Source organism: Scyliorhinus canicula, chromosome 7 (assembly GCF_902713615.1).
Source record: "Scyliorhinus canicula chromosome 7, sScyCan1.1, whole genome shotgun sequence".
In the NCBI taxonomy this organism is placed as follows: Eukaryota; Metazoa; Chordata; class Chondrichthyes; order Carcharhiniformes; family Scyliorhinidae; genus Scyliorhinus; species Scyliorhinus canicula.
In genome coordinates this window covers 48,489,616-48,513,711 of record NC_052152.1, presented here as the reverse complement: position 1 = coordinate 48,513,711, position 24,096 = coordinate 48,489,616, and the positions used below count along the sequence as shown (strand labels likewise).

The window sequence follows — 24,096 nt, the reverse complement described above, 5'->3', positions numbered from 1 at the left end:
AATCGGCTTCGTCGTGCTAAATATTGCCTTCTTCCCGATCAGTAGTGACATCCCCTTGGCCCTCGTCCCATAGCAGGAATGGTAGGTCTGCCCCACCCAGCCCTTTCTTACCCGCAGTCCTGCTCTCTCAGGTGTGTCTCTTGGAGGAAGACTATGTCGGCTTTCATATTTCTTAGGTGGGTGAGGACTCTGGATCTCTTCACTGGGCCGTTGAGTCCCCTTACATTCCAGGTGACTATCCTGGTGGGTGGCTTCTGTCCCCGCGTTCCTGTGGGATTAACCATACTTATCTGGTGGACGCGCCCCTGCCCTCCGGGGTTTCCCTTTGTTAGGGGGCCGTCCGGGATGGCCGCTGTCACTGCTCTTTCCATGCGGTTGGGTCCCTGCGCTCCGGGGTTTCCCTTTGTCCCGGAGGCACCCGCCATGGCTGCCCACTGTGCATCCGCCACGCGGGTAGTCCCCTGCACCCTGGGGTCTCCCTTCGCCCAGTGACCGTACTAACTCACTTCTCCCTCGCCCGACCTCTACGGTTTTCTGCCCGCTCTTCCCCCGTCCTACCCTGCACTCCTCTCGCTTGCTCTCCCTTCTCCGCTACTCTCGTTCCCTCATGGTGGGGCCTGGTCCCCCACCTGAAGCAGTTCCTTGGGTAGTGGTTTGCTTTTTGTTCAGGGTGCGCTTGTCGTGGCGGGGGATGGGACGGGGGGGCCTGGCGGTACCTGACCCTGACCCCCCACCCCATTGGCGTGCTGTTGCCCCTTGCCAGGGGCCCATTATTTCTACCTTTGCTGTCGGCTTTCCAGCCAGTGTTCCTCGACAAACTTGTTTGATTCGACAGGGGCTGTGTAGAAGTACTCTCTTTCTTGGTCTGTGACCCAGAGTTTCGCTGGGTGTAGCATACCAAAATGTACGTCCTTCTTGTGAAGAGCTGCTTTCGCTCTATTGAATTTGGCCCGTCTCCTGGCTAGGTCTGCCCCAATGTCCTCGTAGACACTAATGAAGTGTCCTTCCCATTTGCATGTTCTGTTTTTCCTGGCCCAGCGCAGGATTGTTTCCCTGTCCAGGTACCAGTGCAGTTTAGCTGTAACTGCCCTCGGGTGATCCCCTGCCTTGGGCTTCGGGCGCAGCGACCGGTGTGATCTGTCCATTTCTGGTGGGTTGGGGAAGGTTTTCCTCCCCACTAAGTTACCCAGCATCTCAGCCACGTATGCCGTGGGGTTTCTACCCTCGATCTCCTCTGGAAGGCCCACCATTCTTACATTTTGCCTTCTCAAGCGGTTTTCCTGATCATCCACTCTGCCCTTCAAGCTCCCCTGCGCTGTGACCAGTCTCATCACCTCCTTCTCCAGGGCCGTGATCTGGTCACTCTGGTCAGTCGTGGCTTTTTCCAGCTCCTTAATGGTCGCCTCTTGGGCTTCCAGTTTCTCCTCTTGGGCATCCAGTCTCTCCTCTGCTCTACCCAGGGAGAGCTGCACCTCCGCCAGGGCCTTGGCCATTGCTGCCTGCACCGCGGCCTCTATATCTGCCCTAGCCTCTGCCTTGTTTACTTGCTGATGTTCCCTCAGCGCCTCGGCAAAGGCTGCCTTCCAGTTCCAGTTCCCCCCCTGGCCCAAGGGGAAAAAGCTCCTGTCTTCTGTTCCGCCGCTTCGTTTGCCGGTTAGCTTGTCTGAGTGGGCTCGCCCATGGCACCTTCTGCTTCTGGTGCCTTTTCTCCCACTGCTTTGGCTACCTTCTGGCATTTTTTTCCCCTTTTTTTCTCCCCCCTTTCCCTTTTCCTTTCTCCCCCTTTTCTTTTCTTCTTCCCTTCTCTCCTTTAACATTTTTTTTCCCCTCTTAAACCCCTTTTTCAAAAAAAAAACTTTTTTTTATTTTTTCTTGTTAAGAAAAGGGGAACTAATTTTTTTTTTCTTGCTCTTTACAAGTTTCCTCTTCAAAAACTTTTTGGGGAAGATTTATTTTTCCTCTCACTCACCCACACGCCGGGTCAGGAGGGTCGAGAGAGGGGTGGGGGGGTGCGGTCCCCGCCACTGGCACTTGGTCCCCACGTTCTCCTGCTGTACAGGGGGGTCGATCCTTGCTGCTGGCTCGGTCTCTGCCGCTGGCTTGGTCCTCGCTCGGTCCCCACGTTCTCCTGTCGTGCGGGGGGTGGGGGGGGGGGGGGGGGGTTGGTCCCTGCCGCTGGCTCGGTCCCTGCCGCTGGCTTGGTCCTCGCTCGGTCCCCACGTTCTCCTGTCGGCGGGGGGGTGGGGGGTGGGGGGTCGGTCCCTGCCGCTGGCTCGGTCCCTGCCGCTGGCTTGGTCCTCGCTCGGTCCCCACGTTCTCCTGTTGTGCAGGGGGTGGGGGGGGGGGGGTCGGTCCCTGTCGCTGGCTCGGTCCTCGCTCGGTCCCCACATTCCCCTGTCGTGCGGGGGGTGGGGGGGTCGGTCCCTGCCACTGGCTCGGCCCTTGCTTGGTCCCCGCATTCCCCTGTCGTGCGGGGAGTGGGGGGGTCGGTCCCTGCCACTGGCTCGGTCCTCGCTCGGTCCAAAAGTTCCCCTGCCTCTCCTGTCGTGCGGGGGGTGGGGGGGTCGATCCCCGCCGTTGGCTTGGTCCTCGCTCGGTCCCCGCGTTCTCCTGCCTCTACTGCCGTGCGGGGGCTGGGGGGGGGGGGGGCGGGGGGGGGGGGTCGATCCCTGCCTATGGCTCGATCTCCGTCGCTTGGTACCTGCGTTTTCTCCTACCGTGCGCGAGGGGGATGGGGGCAGTCCGGCCGGTGCGTGCGTTTTGTTTTTTTTTGTCTCGCTACCGGGAACGGGACGCGACTGTCGAATCTCCGTTGCCCGCGACCGCTCTATGTTACAATTATATAGAATGTTGGTTAGGCCACATTTGGAATACTGTGTCCAATTCTGGTCAGCACATGACCAGAAGGACGTGAAGTCTTTGGAGAGTACAGAAAAGGTTTACCAGGATGTTGCCTGGTATGGAGGGTATTAGCTATGAGGAGAGATTGAATAAACTGGGATTGTTCTCCTTAGGGAGACGGAGGCTAAGGGGCGACCTTATAGAAGTTTATAGAATTATTAGGGGCGTAGATAGGGTGAACAGTTGGAGGTTTTTTTCCCTGCACGGAATTGAAAATCACAAGGGGGCACAAGTTCAAGGTGAGGGGGGACAGGTTCAGTGGAGATGTGCGGAAAAGGTTTTTACACAGAGGGTGGGGTGACCTAGAATGCACTGCCAAGTGAGGTGGTTGAGGCAGGAACACTAGTCACCTTTATGACTTATCTGGATAGGCACATGAACAGACGGGGTATAGAAGGATACAGGCGGTTGGTCGAGATATGACACGTAATCAGCGCAGGCTTGGAGGGCAGAAGGGTGTTCCTGTGCTGTATTGTTCTTTGTTCTTTTTGAAACCAATTATCCCTGAGCCTACTGAAATTCAAGAGTGCTTCATGGATTTATGGGACTAGCATAGGTCTTCCCTGATTCCTGAAGGCTGCCTAACAAATTTGGGTGGGAGGAACCTAGTCATTCAACTGCCTATCAAGGGTACTGGTATTGGGAAGGGGGCGGCCCTGAAAACCACTCCCATTCTCTTGCATCCACGCCTCTGCCACCACAAGGCAATTCTCTCATCAGCGATCCTCTCCTGTGACACTGATCCTGTTCCATCTCCTGTCTCCAATTATCATTCAGCATCAATCCTCTGAGTATTACTGGTGTTACTGACAGCAGCCAATGCTCCAGCCTTTGTTTGGCCTGCATCTCTTGGAGATGGGATTCCTACCCAATGGAGGCCTTAATTGCATGGGCATAATGAATGAACAGACCGTACATCAGGACAGAATGCGGATATGGTTAAGAGAAGAATTAAATTAGCTTTTTTTAAGATCAACAACAAGTACAAATCTATCTATGCTGGGAGTTTGCAAGGATGTTTCAAGTTTTTTTTTACATTATAGGTCATGGTGGATGGGAAAACACTTGTTTTCACTCCCAATGGAAATCAAGAGGGAGGGGAAGAAGATGCGTTACTCCAAGGTCACATGGCTAAACAGGAACCCATCACTTATAAAAAACATGCACCACGGTTAGTTAATCATTTACTATTATTCACAAAATCTATACATGAAACAATCAATCAGTGCTTGCTGGAACTGGCCCAATAATTCTGTGTAGGGTGACAGACTGGAAAGGTGGTGTGCAACCCGTCAACCACCGTGGCAGGTTTCCGTAACAAATTGTCCACTTTTCAGCTCACTATATATGCGTGAACATGATGCACGTTCTATTTTGTGACAGGGCAGGCTGGGATTCAGCTTCCCCATCATTACCTCATCACCGCATAAGATCATAAGACACAGGAGTAGAATTAGGCCACTCGGCCCATCGAGTCTGCTCCGCCATTCAATCATGCCTGATATTTTTCTCATCCCTATTCTCCTGCCTTCTCTCCATAACCCCTGATCTTCTTGTTGATCAAGAATCTATCTATCTCTGTCTTAAAGACACTCAGTGATTTGGCCTCCACAACCTTCTGCTGCAAAGAGGTCCACAGATTCACCACCCTCTGACTGAAGAAATTACTCCTCATCTCTGTTTTAAAGGATCGTTCCTTCAGTCTGAGACTGTGCCCTCTGGTTCCAGATTTTCTGACTAGTGGAAACACCCTCTCCATGTCTACTCTATCCAGACCTCGCATATCCTGTAAGTTTTAATAAGATCCCCCCCCCTCATCCTTCTAAACTCCAACAAGTGCATATTTCAGGGCACCATTTTTAAACACACATCACTGTAGCTCAGGACTTGGCATGCTGACCAGTAAAGTGGCTCCTAAGTGAACAAATTATGCGTGGAAGTTTAGCGACACTGCACCAGTGGTACTCCTCCAAGCAGTGGAAGACCATCAGGGCCTACTTTTCCCTTGAGTAAGGAGCCAGAGGTCCACCAACCTCACCATGCCAGCTTTGGAGCAGGTCACCGGTGCAGTCAGCGCTAATGCGCCCCAGAGGAGAGCCACTATCCAGTGCAGCAAGAGGATGAATGATCTCATCTTCTCCACAAAGGAAAGTCAACCTTCTCCCCACTCTCAACTCACACTCTTACAAGCCCATCAGGCAGCTTCAGTGTTACAGCCCACTGGGATCTCACACAAGGGATTTCACCACTGGTTCTCTCACCTGGACCGCAACATCCTCATCTCTTGTCATGTCCTGTTCTTCTCACATTCTCAGCCTTCACAGAGGTCCCTTCAGCACTTTGACATCTGTCCTTCTCACATACAATCCATATGTCTTTACACAAGAGAAGATTGCCTAGAACAACAAGGAGAGATTGCAGATTAGAGGCGGGATGCCTGAGCTAAGGCTAAGCAAATCAAGATTTGGGGAGCAGATGGCAGAGCTGGCAGTGAGTCCTGGGACCTTGCCAGCACTGAGGGTGATACTGGCAGCTTCCAATTCAGTAAGGACCCTTGGATACTGTCAGTGCTTTGCAATGTTGGTCACTATGCAGCCAATGATTCATTTATCGCTTTTCTCTTTAACCAGCACCAGCAGGAAAAGGAAGAGGGCCACCAGCAGCCAGTCCTTCAGCCATAGCCCCCTACCACCTTGGATGAGGATCCTGAGGACCCACTAGATGTAGAGCTGTCACCGCATTCACTCACACCCTCCACCAGCACAGAGACACCCACCTGACTGCTGGAGCAGGCTCGGGGTCACCATCTGTCAGCACAGCAGATTCAGGTCCACAGTAGGTAGAGGCAGGGACATTCAAGGTCACGGACACTTGGAGGACTGCTGAAGGCCAGGCTTCTGATGAGCCCAAGTCAGATGACAAGCCTGGGCCTCGACCCTTACAGACATGTTGGAGCTGCAAAGATAGGCATGGGCATATCACGCAGGATTGTCAGAAACTCAGCAGAGTAGAATGGAGGATGGAGGAATCTGTCAGCATTCAATCTGATGTTGTTGCAACACTATGCTGGTGCACTGAGGTCAACATTGGTAGGTTGGCAACTGCCATAGAGACTGTGGCCCAGGGCTTTGTACCTTATCTGCACCAAGACTTGCACTCCATTACTCTATGCACAGCTGGGATCCATCAGTAGCTAGGCGAGGAGGGCCGCACAGTAACACAGTGGTTCGCACAGTTGCTTCACAGCTCTCGGGTCCCAGGTTCGATTCCTGGCTTGGGTCACTGTCTGTGTGGAGTCTGCATGTTCTCCCCGTGTCTGTGTGGGTTTCCCCCGGGTGCTCCGGTTTCCTTCCACAGTCCAAAGACGTGCAAGTTAGGTGGATTGGCCGTGCTAAATTGCCCTTAGTGACCATAAAAGGTTAAGTGGGGTTACTGGGTTACGGGGATTGGATGGAAGTGTGGGTTAAGTGTGGGCATCCTTCTGCGCTGTAAATTCAATGATTCTATGAACTCACTCTAGGTGCCTGAAGGGACCCAGCTATTTCTGATAGGTTAAAGGGTCATCGATTTAGCCATTTTGATATAAATACTAAAACCCAGTTTGAAATCCATTTTAAAATAGATTTCATCATAAGACTTCAAGCATAACCTTAGATTACAAAAACACACAGCTTGCAAGAACAAAAGCACAGAATTTGAAACATCGACAGGCTCGCTAGAAACAAATGCAACATTTCTACTGAAAAGTTAAATTGACATTATAAACTGTCCATTGTTCTAATGAACAGAATTGCAGAAGTTCAAATAAGTTTCATTAAAAGTATTCAACAGTACCACAATCTGATCAAGGTCAAAATAAGCACCATGACAGCATGAATCCACCGTTGTTCAGAATATGAAAAGTATAGCAGTCAGCAGAAAAAAGTCAAAAGCAGAGCTGATTAAAAGTGTAGATCACATTCCAATACACAACAAACAACTAAAAATGCAACATATCCATAGCTATGTTGCATATTAATGATGACAACTAACCATCCAACCAAAAGCATTTGAGACTCATCCAAGCCGATCAGCACATTGCAGGGGTAGGGACAGATGGAGTCAAACTGATAACGTTTTCCTTCAAGATAGAGGTGCAGGCAGCCATTTTCCATCCAGGATCACTCTATACCTATTACCTAACTTCTCACCTTATTTTGAATTTTCATATTTCCACTCTAACTTTTTAAGTCTGCACAAGCTGTTTTGCTTTGAGCAAGAAAATGTTACTGTATTTTGAAAATTCAATTTGTTTGTAAAACCACTAAGTTAATTATATCCCTCAAAGTCTTCTGCTGGCAGGGGCTTTACTGAGAACATTTGATTTGTAACCATAAGAAGATCTCAAACTCTCAATTATAATCAACAGACACAATAAAATATTTCATTTCACACCCGAGACGTGTAACTTCAATTTCTACTGAGTACAAAGTGGATACGAGACTACACTTAAACCGCATGGTAGATTTCAACAGTGCCCCTTCTCTTCAAAAGATCAGAGAGGGGCCCTCAGGCAGCCAAAGTAAGGAGGCGCATCAGCTGGACACCCTGGGGTCATGCACTCAGGTGACTCGGAGAGTGTACAATCCTGTGCTGCCGTTGATGTGGCTCTGGCTGCACTCCCCAGATGAAGCATAACTTTCACCAGGAGTCAGAACTGAATATCAGTTGAAGAATGAGCTGTACTCAGGAGGCTCCTGCACAGCCTATCCCTTATTGACTGCCTCAAAATTGCCCATTCCATCTCTGCCTGCACACGCTGGAACTGAGGTGACCTGTAGAAATATGTTAACCACTCTCAGTATTGTAGATGCACTAGTATTGCCAGGTGCCACTCAAGGTCTGCAAACTAGGGACCAAGTTCCTCCAGGTGATGATATTTCTTGCATTTTTTCTTAATTCTTTCAAAGGATATAGGTGTCGCTGACTGGGTCAGCATGTATTGCCATCTCTAATGGCTCTTGAACCAACGACATGGAACAACACTGCTCACCAGCTATTAAAAATATTTGATATGCTAGTGATGTTTTTTCCTTCCATTTTGGCATCTCCTCACTGCTGTGGAATAAGATTTACAGTTCAATAATATTTAAATTGAATGTGTGACTCCAGCATTTCAAAACAGAAAATGGCTGAAGTACTCAGAGGGTCCATTGATATATGATACAACATTGTTTTATTTACCTGACAGATTTTTTGTTCTGCATGCTGATGGCTCAGGGACTGAACTACTTCGATCTAGCGAAGTAGAAGAATACCTTTATCAAGCATACTCAGGTCCAACTACTGCAGTTCTGAAGGAACAACTGCCAGAATTTCCAGGTCAGAAAGCAGGAACATAGGCTGGGTGACCCTTAAGGGTTGGTTTGAAACAGATTACAATAACAAAATAGCATGACCATGATTAACATTAGAGTCATTTTGACTGCAACATATTTTTGTACTTTGATTTCTCCTTCCCTGCATGTAGCAGATGCTTCTACAGGTTTCTGTTGATTTATGAATTGTGTTCTTATATAATTTTATACTTTTTTCATATTCATGAAGATGATTTCTCCTTTCCATTTTATTGTCTTCCCTCCACTATATACCTCCAGCATGTTAATTAATCATTTCATTACTCTTGACTAATATAAAGTATTTCGTGAGTTTCATGCCATAAATGTTAGGTCACATAACATATATTAAGTGGAGAGGGTGGGAGGGGTGAGAATTTTAAGAGACAACCCCTGTACATATGATGATCAGCCATTTTTATGGCGGCAGATTACGAGTGTGTCTTTGACCCATTCGCAAGTGTCAAGATGCTTCATTATAATATTTAAATTAGGCTCCCACAATGCAGTTGGGAGTCTGATTTAAATTTACCTGCAATACCAGAAACAATTACTTGAGGGGACAATGGTGGAGCTCATCTGTTTCTCTTGGGCCATAGGTAGTGCTCTAAAAAGCACTTACCTGCTTGAAGTGGCTGCTGTCAGCCTCATATTGCAGCAATGTATGCCAGTCTATGGAAGGTTATGGTTGAACAAAATGCTGCTACTATTTTTTTAAATAAATTTTTTTTGTTTAATTTTAGAGTACCCAATTATTTTTTCCAATTAAGGGGCAATTTAGTGTGGCCAATCCACCTACTCTGCACATTTTTGGGTTGTGGGGGCGAAACCCACGAGACACGGGGAGAATGTGCAAACTCCACACGGACAGTGACCCAGAGCAGGGATCGAACCTGGGACCTCAGCGCCGTGAGGCAGCTGTGCTAACCACTAGGCCACCGTGCTGCCCTAAATGCTGCTACAATTGATGGCCCACGGTACATTATCTATGCCCAGTTTTAAGATGTTACATCAGTATGTATTATTGACACAGCATCTTCAGCTTTGTGGAGCAGATAATTCCAAAGATTCACAACTCACTGAGTGGAACAAGTATCTCGTCACCTTAGTTCTAAATGACTAGCTCCTTATTCAATGACTATGACCACTGGTTCCAGACTTCATAGTCAGGGAAAACATATTCTCAACATCTACCCTATCAAACGCTCTGAAAATGTTACCTATTCCAATTAAATCACCTCTTTTCCATCTAAATTTTAGGGAATATAGGCCGAGAATAATCGACCTCTGCAATTTGGACATATCCTCATTTCTAGGAGTCAGTTTGGTGAACTTTTGTTGCACTAAAGCAAGTATATTCTTCCTTGGGTAACTGTACACAGTACTCGGGCAGCATGGTGGCGCAGTGCTTAGCATTGCTGCCTACGGCGCTGAGGACCCGGGTTCAAATCCCGGCCCTGGGTCACTGTCCGTGTGGAGTTTGCACATTCTCCCCGTGTCTGCGTGGGTTTCGCCCCCACAACCCAAAGATGTGCAGGTTAGGTGAATCGGCCACGCTAAATTGCCCCTTAATTGGAAAAAATAATTGGGTACTCTAAAAAAATTTTAAAAACTGTACACAGTACTCCATGTGTGGTCACAGCAGGTCCAAGTACGATTTATTTACTATTATATTCCGGCCCCTTTCAATAAAGGCTAACATACCATTTGCTTTCTTCATCGCTTTCTGTGATCCCTGTTCAAATTCACTGGATTCCTCTGAATCCCAACATTTTATAGATTCTTACTATTTAAAAAAAAAATTCTATTCTTCCAACAAAGGTGGATAACTTTACACTTCCTCACATCACTTTCCATCATTTAACTTGTCTGTATCCCTTAGAAACATATTGTCATCTTCAGAACAGCTAACTTTCCCACCTATCTTTGTATGATAGGCACTCGGAAATAAATAGTTAAGATCATCGTGGGAAATGATCGGAGAATATAATTTTAAAATAAAAATAATTATATTCTGGTATTCACAGAGTAATTTGAATGTTACATACAGATTTACATTCAATAATTTAAACAATATACTTTGATTCATTTTGTTATTTTGTTTTAAGCTTTTTCTATCTCTATTCCAAACAGGTGTCCTGGGTATCACTTTTCTCCAGCCATCCACTGAAGACATTGGATCACGCTGGTTAATAAAAAAGGATGTAGCTAACATCATCCCTCCCAACCTTCGATCAAGAAAGTGGGACACGTTTCCTCAAGTAGAGGTACCTCTAGTCCTTCAAAGGAATATATTAGTTGAAGACAGGACAAGGGTTGGGTTGTCATTTGTCATTCTTGTTCAGTATTCCTAATTACAGGGTTATTTATACTTCAGTATTGAAGAAACTTCAAGGACCAAAAATTGTACTGATATATTTGTTTTTGCGATGTCCTGTATAAAACATAAATACATGATTCTTTATATATGTTTCAATTTCCTTGCTGACTTCTGTATTTATGTAACTATTGTGGGCAATCAATGTATTGACAATGATGAAAGTTAGCAAGTAAAATCTGATCCCACAGGTGACTTAATGGTTAATTACATTGCATAATGTGAAGCTTTTGGGCGGAATTTACCAGCTGTTCACGCCGGCAGGCTATTCTGGTCCCACCGACAGTGGACGGGATTTCCGGCGACGAAGTGTGCAGGCAACAGGAAATCCCGTCGACAACAGCGGGACCAGAAAATTCCACCGCTGCCAGTCCGCCTCCGCCGCCAAAAACACGACAAAAGAACCAAGCAGATTTTGCATTTATATCAGAATATTTTCCAATCCCGCCCAATGTTGAGTTTGTGCTGTGCAAGTTCTGATCTAGTTCTTCAATAGGTTAGCGGATCTCAGCCATGGCAATAGTGGGCTCAGCGAGCAAAGGCATTCTCATTAATCATTATCATTAAAAAAAACCTTGCTGCAAATGTATCTATATCAATGCAGGGGTGTAAACACCCATGGTTTAGCAAAACTATTATGGCTCCCGTGATCATATAACGGGCTAACACTTGTCCTAGTTCATATACAAGGCTTTATGGGCAAGATATTCTCAGGCTGGCAGCATCTGTGAAATTGTGCTACAATAAGAGTTATTAAGAATTATTTTTACTCCTGGGTGGGAAAGCCTGGCCAATGAAGACCCAGGGCAGGGAGGCTCAGCTGATTTTAAGTTGAGCTTCCTTAACACACCCCTTGCTGACTTCTGATCAAAGCATCCGGGAAGTTAATGGGAAGCGGATGCCTGACTGTTAAAATTTGGCAACTCAGAGGTGACTCCTGGGACCAAAGAGAACCCTGGTCCAAGGCATTTACATTGGAAGGCTCATAGAAGTGAATCACGGTTGGGGGAAAGAAGGGAAACCCTCAGCCAGGGGAGACCCACGGTTTCATTGTGGGGCCCAGAAAAAAAGCTCCTGCTCCTTCTGGCTCATATCGAAACCCTTTTCAAAAAATCTTTACACTCTACTGTTAGGACCTGTATCCAAGGCCAGAAAGTTTAAATTGAACTCTGCTAAATTGGAGTGGGAAAGTCCCCCCAATCCATTTAAATTACTCCCATCCCTCTACAGTTTATGGCAGGCACGTTAGTTCAAATCAACCTCATTATTTTCTGGAGGGGTGAAAAGAGTTTGAGGGTAAAAAATATTCTGATATGAATGAAAAATCTGCTTGGTTCATTTGTGATGTTTTCATCCTCTCAATATGGGATTGTTTTAACATTTTAAAGTCTGCAGTAAAGATTTATAATCTAAACTTGTTACTATTAGTTCCTGTCATGTTGATTGTGGAAGTTATACATCTAGAAATCTTTACTTGTATGATCCAAAAAAAACTGATTTCTCTTTTCGTTTCTAATGTTTTCAGTACAAGAAACCAGGCCCTGCTGTTGGCGCACACCCCATGGATCTGAATATGGAGCAAGAGGATACTTCCTCTCCTCCTGTCTTAAAGTGTCCCACTGTTCTAGAAGTCCGTCAGCTCTTTCAATATGAGCCTATAAACACAGAAATGCGGCAACGATTGCAGAATTGTCTTAAGGTTTTTCATTTAAACTTCTTTGGGGGAGTGAGAATCTCAATACAGAACAAAATAATACATTTATTCATCTGGCCAAAATGTTTTTAATTGGTACTGCCAGAGCTCAAAATGCACGTGTGGAGAAAAAGATTTCAGTTATCTTTCCCAAAGTTGCCATGGGTCAGCCATGCTAATAAATGTTTTAAATTACAAATTAAATATATTACCAGTGTTTGGAGATAATTTAAGACCTTCACCATAAGAGCCATAATAACCAAGTGGGAGGTTGGGAGAATTGCTTTAAGCAAAGTTGTCAGGTTATGAAATGCCCTAACAGACATAGTGGTGAGAACAGAATCCATAAAACCTTTAAAAGAGAAATTGATAAATATTTGTAAAATAAGATCTTACAATTTATGGGTAAGGCATATGGCAATAGAATTTAGTAGATATTTTTTTCATAAAGCTATCATAAGCATAATCACAAAATTAGATTGCGGGGGGCCATTTGGCCCATTGTGTCTACACTGGTTCTCCAAACGAGCATCATGACTCAGTGCCATTCTCCTGTCTTTTCCATGTACCTTTGCCCATTGTTTCTATTCAAATAATCATCGAATACCCTCTTGAATGCCTTAATTGGACCTGCCTCCACCATATTTCCAGGCAGTGCTTTCCAGACCCAAACCACTAATTTTCTGAAAACCTTTTTTCTCACATCATGGGGGCGATTCTCCGAGCCCCAAGCTGGGCCAGAGAATCGCCACAACCGTGCCACGACGCCCCAACGCCGGCGCGCGATTCTCCGAGGTGAGAAGAATCGGTGCCATTTGCGCCGGCGCATTTGGCGTGGCGCTGGCCACGTGCCGCTGGAATCAGCGGGACCGCCGATTTTCCAGCCCGGATGGGCCAAGCGGCCGCGCGGACATGACAGAGGCCCGCCGGCGCCGTTCACCCCTGGTCGCTTCCGGCGGGAACTCTGCGCGGTCGGTGGGTGGCCTATGGGGGGGGGGGGAGGGGGGGGAGGGGGGTCTCCGACCCCAGGGGGGCCTTCGATGGGGTCTGGCCCGCGATCGGGGCCCACCGATCGGCGGGACGGCCTCTTGCCCCCCCGGCCTACCTTTCTGGCGGGCTGACCCCTGAACACCGACACCATGTTAAGTCGGGGCCGGCACGCTAAATAAGTCCCCCGCGCATGCGCAGGTTGGCGCGGCCCAACTGCACATGTGCGGGTTGGCGCGGCGCCCATTTGACGCCAAGAAGGGAGGCTGGAGCGGCGTGAACCACTCCAGGGCCGTTCTGGCCCCCTGTGGGGGAAAGAATCGGTTGTCCCTAGGCCCGTTTCGCGCCATCGTGAAACGTGACGGCGTTCACGACGGTGCGAACACTTGGGCTCCATTTGGGAGAATCGCCTCCATATTTGCTTCTTTTGCAAATCATTTTAAAGCTCTCTCCTCACTTTCTTGATCCTTTTACAAATGGAAACAGTTTCTCCACACCCACTCTGTCCAGCCCCCTCATAATTTTGAACGCCTCTAATAAGTCTCCTCTTAGCCTTCTCTCCAAGAAGAACAGTCCCAACATTTGGGATCCAGAATTATAAACAATACTCCAGCTGAGGTCTAACTGTTGTTCTTGTATAAATTCAGCATAACCTCTGTGTTCTTGTACCTATTATGTCACTATTACTAAAACCCAGAATACTATATGCGATATTAACAGTGGATTATTATACTTTATTAGCAGTGGTTAGCACAGCTGTTTCATAGGAGCAAGGACCTGTGTTCAGTTCTGACCTCGGAAGACTGTGTGGAGGTTGCACGTTCTCCCCATGTCTGCATGGGTTTCCTCAGAGTGCTCCGGTTTCCTCCCATAGTCCAAAGATGTGCAGCTTAGGTGGATTGGCTATGCTCAGTTGCCTCTTTGGTGTGCAGGAATAGAGTGAGGGCTTGGGCCTTGGTAGTGTGATTTTTTTGAAGAGTCGGTGCAGACTCGATGGGCTGAATGGTCTCCTTCTGTACTGTATGGATTCTAACTGCTCTTTCCACCTGTCCTGTTACCTTCAATGATCTATGCACATTTACAGCCAGGTCCCCGTGCTCAATGGTTACTTCTGTGGTGTACAATATCAGAATTCTGTGCCTATGAGCTTTATTAGGGAGATGGTAAGAAATAGTATGCTGATGCTGGATTTAAGTACATAAAGCAGATCAAAGGGCAAAATCATTATCGTTTTTGCTGAAGCAAAATTCCTGGAACAACAGTAAAAATGTTGTTCCAGGAAGGCAGGTTGCGTAAAGGAAGATCTCTGTGGCATAGTTATCACAATGCTGCGAGGAGAACTGCCCAAGGGGAGTAGAAGGAAATGGTCTAATAGTGAAATGTAACTACTCAAATCAATGCAGGAAAATGGCTAATAACTTTAGAGACTCATGAAAAGTAAGAGGGTAACTTCTGCAATTCACAATACTCAGCATGTCTACCACATATACCATTCTTTCCCTCACACAGGGCTGGATTCTTCGATTTTCAGGCTATGTCTTGATGCCAGCCAGAAACGGCCCTAGGGTTGCTGGCGCCCTGGGCAAGCTGAACTCCGGCGCCCTTACAAGTATAATTTTTAAATATAATTTGGCCCCTGACATCGCAGCAGGAGCTGCCCAGGTACAATATTACCTCTCCAGCAGTAATTTTCAACAGTGAATACTTGTGAGAATTTACTTGCAAAACATGACACCAGATATTGGTTCATAAGAGAAAAATTAAAGAGAACAAATAGCCAAGAACCTTGACCTACCTCTTTTTAGATTCAGGACCTCAGACGCCAATTGTCTGCTTCTTCATTGCTACTTAGTGAGAAGTGCAAAGGGTTTGGCAGCATACAACCCACATCTTTTTTAATCAAGGTTAACTCGGCAAGGAGTGCCCAGAAACTCCCTCCAATGCTATTTACGGCGGCAAAATCTGCCTTCCTTGTGTGTGTGTGTTTTTTTAAACAACACTTCGAGAGCACCAGAAGTATAATGAAATTTCGGGAAGCTTGCAATTAGACCCAGTTAATCTAAAATACCTGACTCTCGCTGGCCTAAGCTGCGCATTGCAAGGGGGCTAAATAGCAGCTCAGAAACTGCAGCGCTCCGAGGAGGAAAGATTCCGAGCCAGTCTCAGAGTGTGAGGCATTATTCTCCTAAAGTTTGCTTTCAGCCCACTTGTGGCTGTTCAGCTTATTGTAGCCCAAACTAAGATTGTGAGGGTTTAACTCACAATTTGTTTAGTCTCTCTCTCTCTTTCCTTCTTCTGGTTCCTTTTCTCTTCAAACAAGTTAGGTTTTTGTCTCATGATGGCGCCCGCTAGCACATGGCGCCAAGGGCGACTGCCCGAGTTGCCGGTACCTTGAGCCGGCCCTGATGCCAGCGTGGGAATGGGGGCGCTTTACGACTGAAAAATCGGCGCAAAACTGCCACCGATCCTCTGTTTGGTGGGGGGCTAGCAGGCAGAGTAGAGCACCCAGCTTTATTGCCAGGTTCGTGGCTGTGCATGCACACGACAGCGGCCTGCAGTGGCCGCGTCTTGCAACATGGCACTGGCCGCACCTGGAACCGGCCTGCCAAATAGTGCCCCCCCTTTGGCCAGGCTCGCGACCCCCGGACCGCCCCCCAACAGTGCCGCCAGCCCCTGCCAAAGTCCCCCCTGCCCGTGAATCAGCTCCCCCGACTGTGACTGAGCTGGACTGAGTCTGCAGCTGCCACACCGAGTTCCCAACACAAAATAGCACACGTGATTGACGCAGTCGGGAACTCAGCCAGTCGGGGGCGGAGCATCAGGGAGTGGACCTCAGGTAACATCCTGAGGCAGACCATATGGCGTGCGGCATACTCCTAGAGTATGGCGCTTTGGAGGGGGTGAAGCATTGTGAAAGCGGCGCCGCCCCCGATTTCGGTGCCACCGTTGATTCTCCAGCTGATCGCAGAACGCGATTTCAGTGTTGGCAACCGGAGAATCCCGCCCACTGTATTAAAGTACTTTAACTACTTACCATTACTGCCCATGGGATAGGACAATGTTTTTTCCACCCCCATCCATAAAATCATTGCTGAAGTTATCCATGCCCATGCAGGCACCTTTCCTTCCTTCACCATCTTCCTCGAATGAGGATTCATAGAAAAACTTCCTGGATCACTTTTGGCTTCTCGCTGAAATAAGATATTAAGAATCAGAATGGGTAAACGTTGCTGAGTATGAACATGTGAATAAGAGAGCTATGGGAGAAGCTGGGCAGCTAAGCCTTCATAGAATCATAGAATCCCTACAGTACAGAAGGAGGCCCTTTGGCCCATCGAGTCTGCACCTACCCTTTGAAAGAGTACCGTACCTAGGCCCACAACCTCTACCCTATCCCCGCAACCCCACCTAGCCTATACATCTTTGGACACTAAGGGGCAATTTAATAAAGCAAATCCTCCCAATCTGCACGTCTTTGTACAGTTTGAGGAAACCGGAAAACCCACGCAGACATGGGGTGCACATGCAAACTCCACACCCAAGGGCCAAATTGAACCAGGTTCCCTGGCGGTGTGAGGCAGCAGTGCTAACCAGTGTGCCTCCATGCCACTTCTGTACCTTAGATTGCATTGTTCCTCATGCCACACCTGATTCTCTAATACACTCATAGAGGTTAGTAGCATTCTCTTCCACGAGTGTTATATCTGGAGCCCTATGAGGGGGTGAGAACTAGTGAATTGCATCATTGAAACATTTGGCTTTGAATTCCACTCATTGCCTTGGCATAAAATAGGAGCATTCATTTGCTCATGGTGAATGAATGGGATCCATTCAGCCACTGATGAATGGCATCAATTGTTAACCTGTAACTCTCCTTCACTGAGGAGCTGGCAGAATTGATGCAGCTGTGCCCTCTTGACTCTGTAGCCTTCACTCCCCAAGACTGCAATTCTGTCTTTTCAAAATTTGCTGTGAACCTATTGAGTTGTGCCAATCCCTTTCAAACGGCTACATTAGAAATCTGGTTTGTTCTTGCTTCCTGGACAACAGGCTCGGAGTCATGTCTAATAGACTTGGACTCTGTCCACTGTAGCAACACCAATAAATGAGTGTGTGTTGCAAGAAGGAGCCCCAGAGGCTAGCTTCGTAGTTCCACCACATTTCATCAAACCCCTCCTGACAGAATCAATATTACTTTTCATTTTGGAAGACTCAGAGCATCGTGACAGTAGAGCCGCACCTTTACTGCAGGATGGAGATTGACCCTCCCTCCCTTAGTGTCTGCATGTCTCCAATTTTCCTGAAGCCTCAAAATATACAAGTAGAGATGCCACCTGTTATTCTCCAGCCTCCCCTGCAGTACTAGATCCTGTCGTGGTGGTGGTGAATATTGACACACACGCCACTCATGCCCCTCACCACCCCCCAAGCCCATCGCCTGCGAGGTGCCCATGCCGCACGTGTACCTGTATCCACCCATTTGGAGGCTGTGTGCGCCATCACTTACAGAGCCACCACTCCCCCCCCCCCCCCCCCCTCCGCAATGAGAGCTTCACATATTGTCCCCTTTCCCATATTATGTGTTCCCTATCTACATGCTGCAGATGCCCCCTGTGACCATCACCATATTGTCTGCAATCTAATGGCGACCCCACCGCACCCAGGCATATCGGGCGTGATTCTCCATCCAATGATGCCGGAATCAGGAAACGCAATTGGGCAGAGAAGTACGTGTGAGCCAAAAATCGTGGCCTGCGCAGGGACCCGATGGAATGCCATGCTCCGGTGCCTCGACATGAATGCTTGCGGCATTTAAAGTAAACACCGTTGGCATATCATGAACGGGCCAGACCTGGTCTTCTCAGGGCTCCTGCGATGCTGCGCTTCTGCCAGGAGGAGTTACCGACAGCAAGGCTCACTTGGAGTTTGAAAAAATCGGGAGGGCAACGTGGCTGCTGAGGAGGGGAGGGGTGCGGGGGGGCGGGGGGAGACCGGCCATATGGATACACACACCACTGCACTCCACTCCACCCCCCCCCCCCCTCACAACGGGTGCCACCTACTGGCAGGGCATCACCTGGTCCATCCAAGGGGAACACCCACAGTAGCCCCTACCGGAAAGCACTAGACGGGAGCCATAGAGCATACTCCTGCCTAACTAGGGTCAGCCATTGGTACCTCTGCCAGCAGGGATGGGTGCTGGGGCCAGGGGACCCACGGTGCCAGGCATCAATGGAGCCAGGGGTGCAGTGCGGAGAGCAGAGTTCCAGGAGAATGCGGGGATGGGACAGGAGGAGTGGGGGGTCATGCGGGGACAGGGGGTGCAGTGCAGGCCGGGGTCATCCTTCAGCCCGTTCTATCTGGTTGGGCACAGGGGTATGCACAATGCTAAGATGCCTGCCTTTACCCCCTGCAAACAATGGACTTTGGAATTCAACTCGGAAAGGTGGCCTTCACCCTAACCACCGCAGTCCTGGGGGATGCACTGAGGCTGTATGAGCAGGAGCAGCTCAGGAGGGACCCTGCAGGTGCTGAGCATGGCCCAGAGGAACATGAGGCAACTGGTGAGGACGGAGAGCCGGCCGGCCAACAGGCCAAGGAGGAGGTGGGAAGGAGGTGCCGCGTCAGGCCTCATGAGTACCGGCAGCACCTGTTATTCGCGGACCTGCCAAACTTGGGTATCGGGCATGCCATCGAAGACTCCGGCTGAGCAGGGGGACAGTGCGACATGGTGGCGGCACAATAACACAGTGATTAGCACTGTTGCTTCACAGCTCCAGGGTCCCAGGTTTGATTCCCGCTTGGTCGCTGTCTGTGCGGAGTCTGCACGTTCTCCCCATGTCTGCCTCCGGGTGCTCTAGTTTCCTCCGACAGTCCAAACATGTGCAGGTTAGGTGGATTGACCAAGCTAAATTGCCCCTTCTTGTCTAAAAAAGGTTGGGTGTGATTACTGGGTTACGGGGATAGGGTAGAGGTGTGGTGTTCTTTCCAAAGGCCGGTGCACTCGATGGGCCGAATGGCCTCCTTCTGCACTGTAAATTCGATTCACTCCAAAGTGATATAAGGTAATGGCTGAAGGCACTGGATACCGCAAAGGCCATGGGCCCTGACAATATTCCAGCAATAAAGACTTGTGCTCCAGAACTTGCTGTGCCACTAGCTAAGCTGCTCCAGTACAAATACAACACTGGCATCCACCTGGCAATATGGAAAATTGCTCAGGTATGTCCTGCACACAAGAAACAAGACAAATCCAACCTATTCAATTACTGCCCCATCAGTCTACTCTCGATCATCAGTAAAGTGATGGAAAGGATCATCAACAGTGGTTTCAAGTGGCACTTATTCAGCAATAACCTGCTAACTGACACTTTGTTTGGGTTCCGCCAGGGTCACTCAGCTCCTGACTTCATTACAGCCTCCCTTGACATCAAGGCAGCATTTGACTGAGAATGGAGACCAGAAGCTCTAGCTAAACAGAGCTGGGGCATGCTGCACCCACTCTGTGACCAATGAAGGGGGACGTCAACTAGTCACAGGCAAAGGTGTACCTGGTGCCAAAGCCAAATAAAATCGGTCTGATTGGTAGAATCATAGATATTTTAAACTGAGAAGTTTGTTTTCTGTCCAAGGTATTGAATCACATAAATCAAAGAATCATTACATTGTAGACATTCTATACATTTTCTGATGTTTGAGTAATATCTATTTAATTGTAGAAGTACATAGAACTCAACCTGCAGAAAGAGCAAGAGCGAATTGAAATGGTACCTAAGGAGCCACGCGATGAAAATGAACTTGAACATGCTGCTGATCTTCTCAAACAGGCTCTGGTAAGAAATCACTGTTACAACTGACACAAGGGTGTCTTGTGGCACAGCGGTAGCACCCCTACCTCTAGACCAGAAACTCCAGGATCAAGTCTAACACCAGGACTTGGTGGCTAAGAACATAGAACAGTACAGCACAGAACAGGCCCTTCGGCCCTCGATGTTGTGCCGAGCAATGATCACCCTACTCAAACCCACATATCCACCCTATACCCGTAACCCAACAACCCCCCTTTAACCTTACTTTTTAGGACACTACAGGCAATTTAGCATGACCAATCCACCTAACCCGCACATCTTTGGACTGTGGGAGGAAACCGGAGCACCCGGAGGAAACCCACGCACACAGGGGGAGGACGTGCAGACTCCGCACAGACAGTGACCCAGCCGGGAATCGAACCTGGGACCCTGGAGCTGTGAAGCATTTATGCTAACCACCATGCTACCGTGCTGCCCTATAAATTAGTATTTATAACGCAGTTCAACAGGCTGGTAATCAGCTCAGGAATCCTTCCATCACTTGGGACTCACTATTCCCCAAGTGAGAAACAGTCTGGGTGTGAAGATATGCAACAAAAGAAAATATTCCGCTGATATTGGACTGGTTTATGCAACTGGAAATTACATGGGGCAGTTTCACAAAGCAGCCCGTAACTAAAATTCACCATTTCTTTATGATGAACTCACTTCTGAGGATTGTGAATCACATCAGAAAATTAATTTTAGAATTGGCACTGATCCAGAACTCTGCCTCGTCTGCACCAAAACAATCAGACAAAATTTATATTCTAATTAACTGAAAACCATAATTTAAAAATTGAACTGTTATTGGGGGCAAACCTGCAGATTAAGGTGGGAAGTATTGAAAGAGGCACTTGGGACAATACTGCTAAAAAGCAAAGGCTGCACTTTTGAAGTTAAGAAACCATGATAAACAAATGAGTTAAGTTCAATATACAAACATATGGAAATGAAGGACAAGAAAGGACTGACTAGTGCATCCAGCCTGGTCCACACAGTTGTAATGCTTTATACATCATAATACAAACAATTCCTACCCATTGTGAGAGGCAAAAAAGCAGATAAAAACACTAAACCAATTAGGGTTTAATTCTTCTCTGATCCCAATCAAAAATGGCTTGTAGGATTACATTGCCCTGATTTAACCTACCTCTTATGCAAGATGATCGCCATCTTAGCCAGAAACAGATCTACTTTGCTTGGAGTAATACAGTGAATCAACTACCATTGCGTGAATTAGCAACTTGATCCACACGGTCACTGTTCTCCCAGATAAAAGGAACTGTCTAATACAAAACTAGGTCTGCCCTTAAAAAAACTTGTATGCAGGGCAGCACGGCGGCAGTGGTTAGCACTGCTTCCTCATGGCGCCGAGGTCCAGGTTCGCTTCCGGCTCTGGGTCACTGTCTGTGTGGAGTTTGTACATTCTCCCCATGTTTGTGTGGGTTTCGCTCCCACAACCCAAAAATGTGCAGAGTAGGTGGATTGGCAACACTAAAATGCCCCTTAATTGGAGAAAAATAATTGGATACTCTAAATCTATGTGTATATATAATCTCTTGCCTTTCCTAACCTATTCAGTTGTAAAAACTGGTCTAATAAACAGTCTAATTAACCTTTACCTGGTAGATGTTAATTCAAAAGTGAGGGCATGATATTTCACAAAGCCATGCTGAGAAACATTAGCGGCAAATGGACAGACCATCTCATGCCTGTAAAGAGTTTGGTTGGACCATCAGCATTCGGAAGGCAAATGTCATGGTCCAGAATATTCCCATACCACCGTCTATCAGTCTTGGCAATGTGACACTGAAAGTCGTTGACAGTTTCACAGATCTAGGCTCCAGCAATCTATTGCAATGCTGAAGTCAACACATGCATCACAAAAACTGTTATGTCCAAGCTGAATAAGAGAGTGTGAAACAACAGCAATCTGACTGAGAACATCAAAACTGTGAGTCTTCCAACTTGCATCCTCAGCACACTCCTCCACCGTAGTGAGGCCTCGACAACATTGACGAGGCAGGAGAAAAGGCTGATGGGTTTCCACCTTCACTGTTTGATGAGCCATCAATTGCACGAGAGACGAGTTGCTATACAAAAGTTAGGCTTTAATAAGCTAAAACTTAGCCCTGCGGTTGACTACAATAAAATGGACGACCGCCGGGCGTTCCGACTATTTATACCTCGGTATGGAGGCGTGGTTAACTCAGCCTCTCGACCAATCGGAGAGCATTCACATGACTGGTCTCAGCCAATCGGTCGAGAGGCACATGACCGACCAGGGCCAATGGTAAGCCGGTGTTCTGCACCAATGGCAGACAGCTATGCAAATCATACCACCACACTGTTTCAGATGTGTCGTCAGCATCTCTTGACAGGGCAAGGTCACCAACTCAGAAGCCTTGGAGGGTGCTAATTCCAGCAGTATATAATAAATGAATTTAAAATGATAAATGGATTTGATAGAGTATGTACAAATAAATGATTTCCCCTGACAAGGGAATCCAGAACATAAGGCCAAAATTTTAAAATTAGAACTAAGCCTTTGAGGAGTCAAATCAGGAAGCACTCCTCATTTAAAGGGTAGTGGAAACCTGAACACTCGCCCCTAAAAGGCTGTGAATGCTTGGGCAAGTGAAATTTTCAGCACTAAAATCAACAGATATTTTAAACAAGAATATCAAGATGTGGAGATAAGGCATATAAATAAAGCGATGCTGATCAGCCATGATCTAATTTAATAACAAAATAATCTTGATGGACTGAACTGACCTACCTCTGTTCTCATGTCAATCTATAGTTCAGTTTAGTCTCGTAGGGTACCATCTAGTGAGGAAACAGAGCCTGCTCTGGGCGGGATGCGCTGGGAACCGCCCTGCTATCTAACAGCACCCTGGGGGGGTTTTTTTGGGCCTCAGCAGGGAAAGCCCCGCCGCAGCCGCACTCAGTTGCATCTCCTGGACTGAGGATCTCCACTCGGTGCAGGAACAGATCATTTTTAAATGGCATTCTGATCTCTCGACACCCCCTACCCCCCCCCCCCCCCCAACCCCCAGCCCCCGACACAGCACTCAGCCCAGCCAGTCTCGCATTAGCAGAGTTCACTAAACGCTGCACAGTGATCCAGATCATGACATCCTGCGATATCTCGTTAGATCTTGCGAGCGTAACGACAATTGGGAAACCCGGAAGATGCCTCTCGCGGGATCTACTGGTCGCCTCCTGTCCCAATTCTGGCAGGACACAGACGGTAAATTGGGCCCGTAAATTATCATAATTTTCCCTGTCACAAACCTAACCTAAAGGAAATAATATCTATCATCGTGAAGCAGCACTGTGCAAATATAAACATTTTGACATTTAACAAAATCATATCAATGGTTTTGCTGCTTTAAAGGAGACATCTCCAATTTTGTTTAAACAGGTTAATGCCTGTGCTAAAATTGCAGACAAAGGGCATTTAAGCTGCCACAATATTTACATTTTATAATTTTGCACATTGCAATTTCAGGACAAATAGCTTAAAACGTCTTGTGCTACGCAATGGGGAAGAAACTTTGCTTGTTGCTTTCATTCACCAATGAGCCCATCCCAACTCCCAGAGATACTTTTACTTGTTGCACATTACTAATGAGCCACTCGGCACCCTTCCATTCTAAGAGGGGGAGGCAGATACCCATATCAGATTAAAGAACAAAATGAGAGCAAATATTGTTAAAAGGTCTCCTGTGCAGCCGTAATATTATTAAATCCATATTATTATTGGATGATCAATACGATTCTTTATTCAGCTATTTGGGCAGCACGGAAGCACAGTGGTTAACACTGTTGCTTCACAGCGCCAGGGTCTCGGGTTCAATTCCCGCTTGGGTCGCTGTCTGTGCTGAGTCTTCATGTTCTCCCCGTGTC

General features: G+C 47.4%; 1 protein-coding gene across 4 annotated transcripts in view; it reads left to right on the top strand.

Annotated features, from left to right (window-relative positions):
* Positions 1–24,096, top strand: part of spag17 (sperm associated antigen 17) — a 349,272-nt gene that overhangs the window by 222,016 nt on the left and 103,160 nt on the right. For all 4 annotated transcript variants that reach the window (XM_038801961.1, XM_038801962.1, XM_038801964.1 and 1 more), the window contains 5 exons: positions 3,945–4,072; positions 8,132–8,262; positions 10,410–10,543; positions 12,179–12,352; positions 20,053–20,166. In XM_038801961.1, coding sequence (XP_038657889.1) covers positions 3,945–4,072; positions 8,132–8,262; positions 10,410–10,543; positions 12,179–12,352; positions 20,053–20,166 — 681 coding nt within the window. The remainder of the gene's footprint in view (positions 1–3,944; positions 4,073–8,131; positions 8,263–10,409; positions 10,544–12,178; positions 12,353–20,052; positions 20,167–24,096) is intronic.